The sequence below is a fragment of the Trichosurus vulpecula genome, chromosome 2, assembly GCF_011100635.1.
Source record: "Trichosurus vulpecula isolate mTriVul1 chromosome 2, mTriVul1.pri, whole genome shotgun sequence".
In the NCBI taxonomy this organism is placed as follows: domain Eukaryota; kingdom Metazoa; phylum Chordata; class Mammalia; order Diprotodontia; family Phalangeridae; genus Trichosurus; species Trichosurus vulpecula.
Genome location: NC_050574.1, coordinates 265,382,169 through 265,383,896, shown reverse-complemented (window position 1 = coordinate 265,383,896; position 1,728 = coordinate 265,382,169). Strand labels below are relative to the sequence as shown.

The 1,728-nt window shown below is 43.3% G+C and overlaps 1 protein-coding gene across 1 annotated transcript; it reads right to left on the bottom strand.

Annotated features, from left to right (window-relative positions):
• Window positions 1–735: 735 nt before the first annotated feature.
• LOC118838658 (40S ribosomal protein S15) lies at window positions 736–1,225 on the bottom strand. Its single transcript, XM_036746005.1, has one exon. It carries the CDS (start codon window positions 1,206–1,208, stop codon window positions 771–773), a length of 438 nt encoding a protein of 145 aa, XP_036601900.1. The 5' UTR covers window positions 1,209–1,225; the 3' UTR covers window positions 736–770.
• Window positions 1,226–1,728: the final 503 nt, after the last annotated feature.

Sequence of the window (1,728 nt, the reverse complement as noted above, 5' to 3'; positions counted from 1 at the left end):
GCTGTGTGATCCTGAGCAACTCACTTAAGCCTGATTGCTTCTCAAAAAAAAAAAAAAAGTTAACTCCATAATAAAACCAGATTAGGTCTTTATTTAAAAGATATGTAATATTGAAAGTAACTCATTTCCCAAATCCAGTTAGGTTAAAAAAATTTTAAATCAACTAAAAATCTTAGGACTCATGACAGGGAATACAAATAACTGATTGAGGATGTATCAATGTCATAAAACATATAATGGGAGTTTCAGCTGAAAACCCAAGTGCTTCCTACTGTCCAAGATCACACAGATAATAACTAGAAGAGCTAGGACCTGAACTCGGGTCTTCTGATTTACCTTCCCTCCTCACCTCTGCTTTATAGAATCCCCACCTTCCTTCAGAGCTCCATTGAGCAGCTCTGTCCTTCAGGAGGCTTTTCCTAATCTCTGAATCCCCCTCCCCCCCACCTTCTCCAGGTAGGAGTGCTGTCTCCTTCTTGAGGATATTGCTTGGCATTGACTTCTCTCCTTATATGTGATATCCTAGTAGATAAGTGCTCAGAACACCAATGTTCCATTGACTTTATGTATCAAAATGCACTTTTTTTGCTGTTTTTAATTTTCCTCAATGCCTTAAATTTTTTATCCAGTTTAACACTTGTCTTCTGAATGTTCTTACATCTGTTTTGGGAACAGTCTTGCGTATCTTTGCCTTCTGTTCAGCCTGTTTTTTGGTTTTTTTTTTTTTTTTTTCACTAAGAACCTTTGTGTTTTTATTGTTAGGATCCGGGTTACTTGAGAGGGATGAAACGTGAGGAGTGAGTGGCTCCAATACCCGGCCGGCCATGTTTCACAGGCTTGTAGGTGATAGAGAATTCACCCAGGTAGTGGCCGATCATCTCAGGCTTAATTTCTACCTGATTGAAGGTCTTGCCGTTATAGACGCCCACCATACTTCCCACCATCTCAGGCAGGATGATCATGTCTCGAAGGTGTGTCTTTACTACCTCTGGCTTTTCCATGGGGGGCGCCTCCTTCTTGGCCTTCCTCAGACGCTTCAGGAGGGAATGCTGTTTGCGCCGCAGACCCCTGTTGAGTCGCCGACGCTGCCGAGCGCTGTACAACTGCATGAGCTGTTCGTAGGACATGTCCAGCAGCTGATCCAGGTCCACGCCGCGGTAGGTGAACTTCCGGAAGGTTCGCTTCTTCTTCTGCTCCACTTCCGCCATCTTGTCTGCCGTCAGGAAAAGCTGTTCAGCCTGTTTTTAACTTTCCACTGGTCGATGTTGCTTGACACATATTAGGCACTTAATAAAGGCTTTGTGAACCAATGTTCAGCCTCTTCAGGGCTATCCGATGTTTTCTGCTCCCATGTGCTGGGAGGGGAAGGAACAGTCAATAATTATACACTCAGCAAAGAATGGCTAAGTAGTGCATAGCTGAAGGTCATGAGCTACCATAACCAGTCAGGCAATGAACAAAAACCAAGTAGAACATCCCCCGGTTAATATTATCTATTCTTTTGGCTGGGTTTTCGCCCTTTTTTTTCCCCTCAGGTGCTGACTTAAAAGCTCCTAGCCCCAGCCAACTCTCTGACTTAGGGTTAGAAAATTCCTTAAATTTTCTCTGACTCCCCAATTGTCAGTCTGTATCCCAAAACCCATTTAAGAGAATCTACTCAACAAAAGTTATCTACCTTCTCATAAAGAAGTCCACCTCATAGGTAACACAATTGTGAAGGCACCTAGG

What these genes read in the sequence shown, in the direction of transcription:
- LOC118838658 (XM_036746005.1), bottom strand. Translation starts at nt 1,208, where the DNA reads ATGGCGGAAGTGGAGCAGAAGAAGAAGCGAACCTTCCGGAAGTTCACC.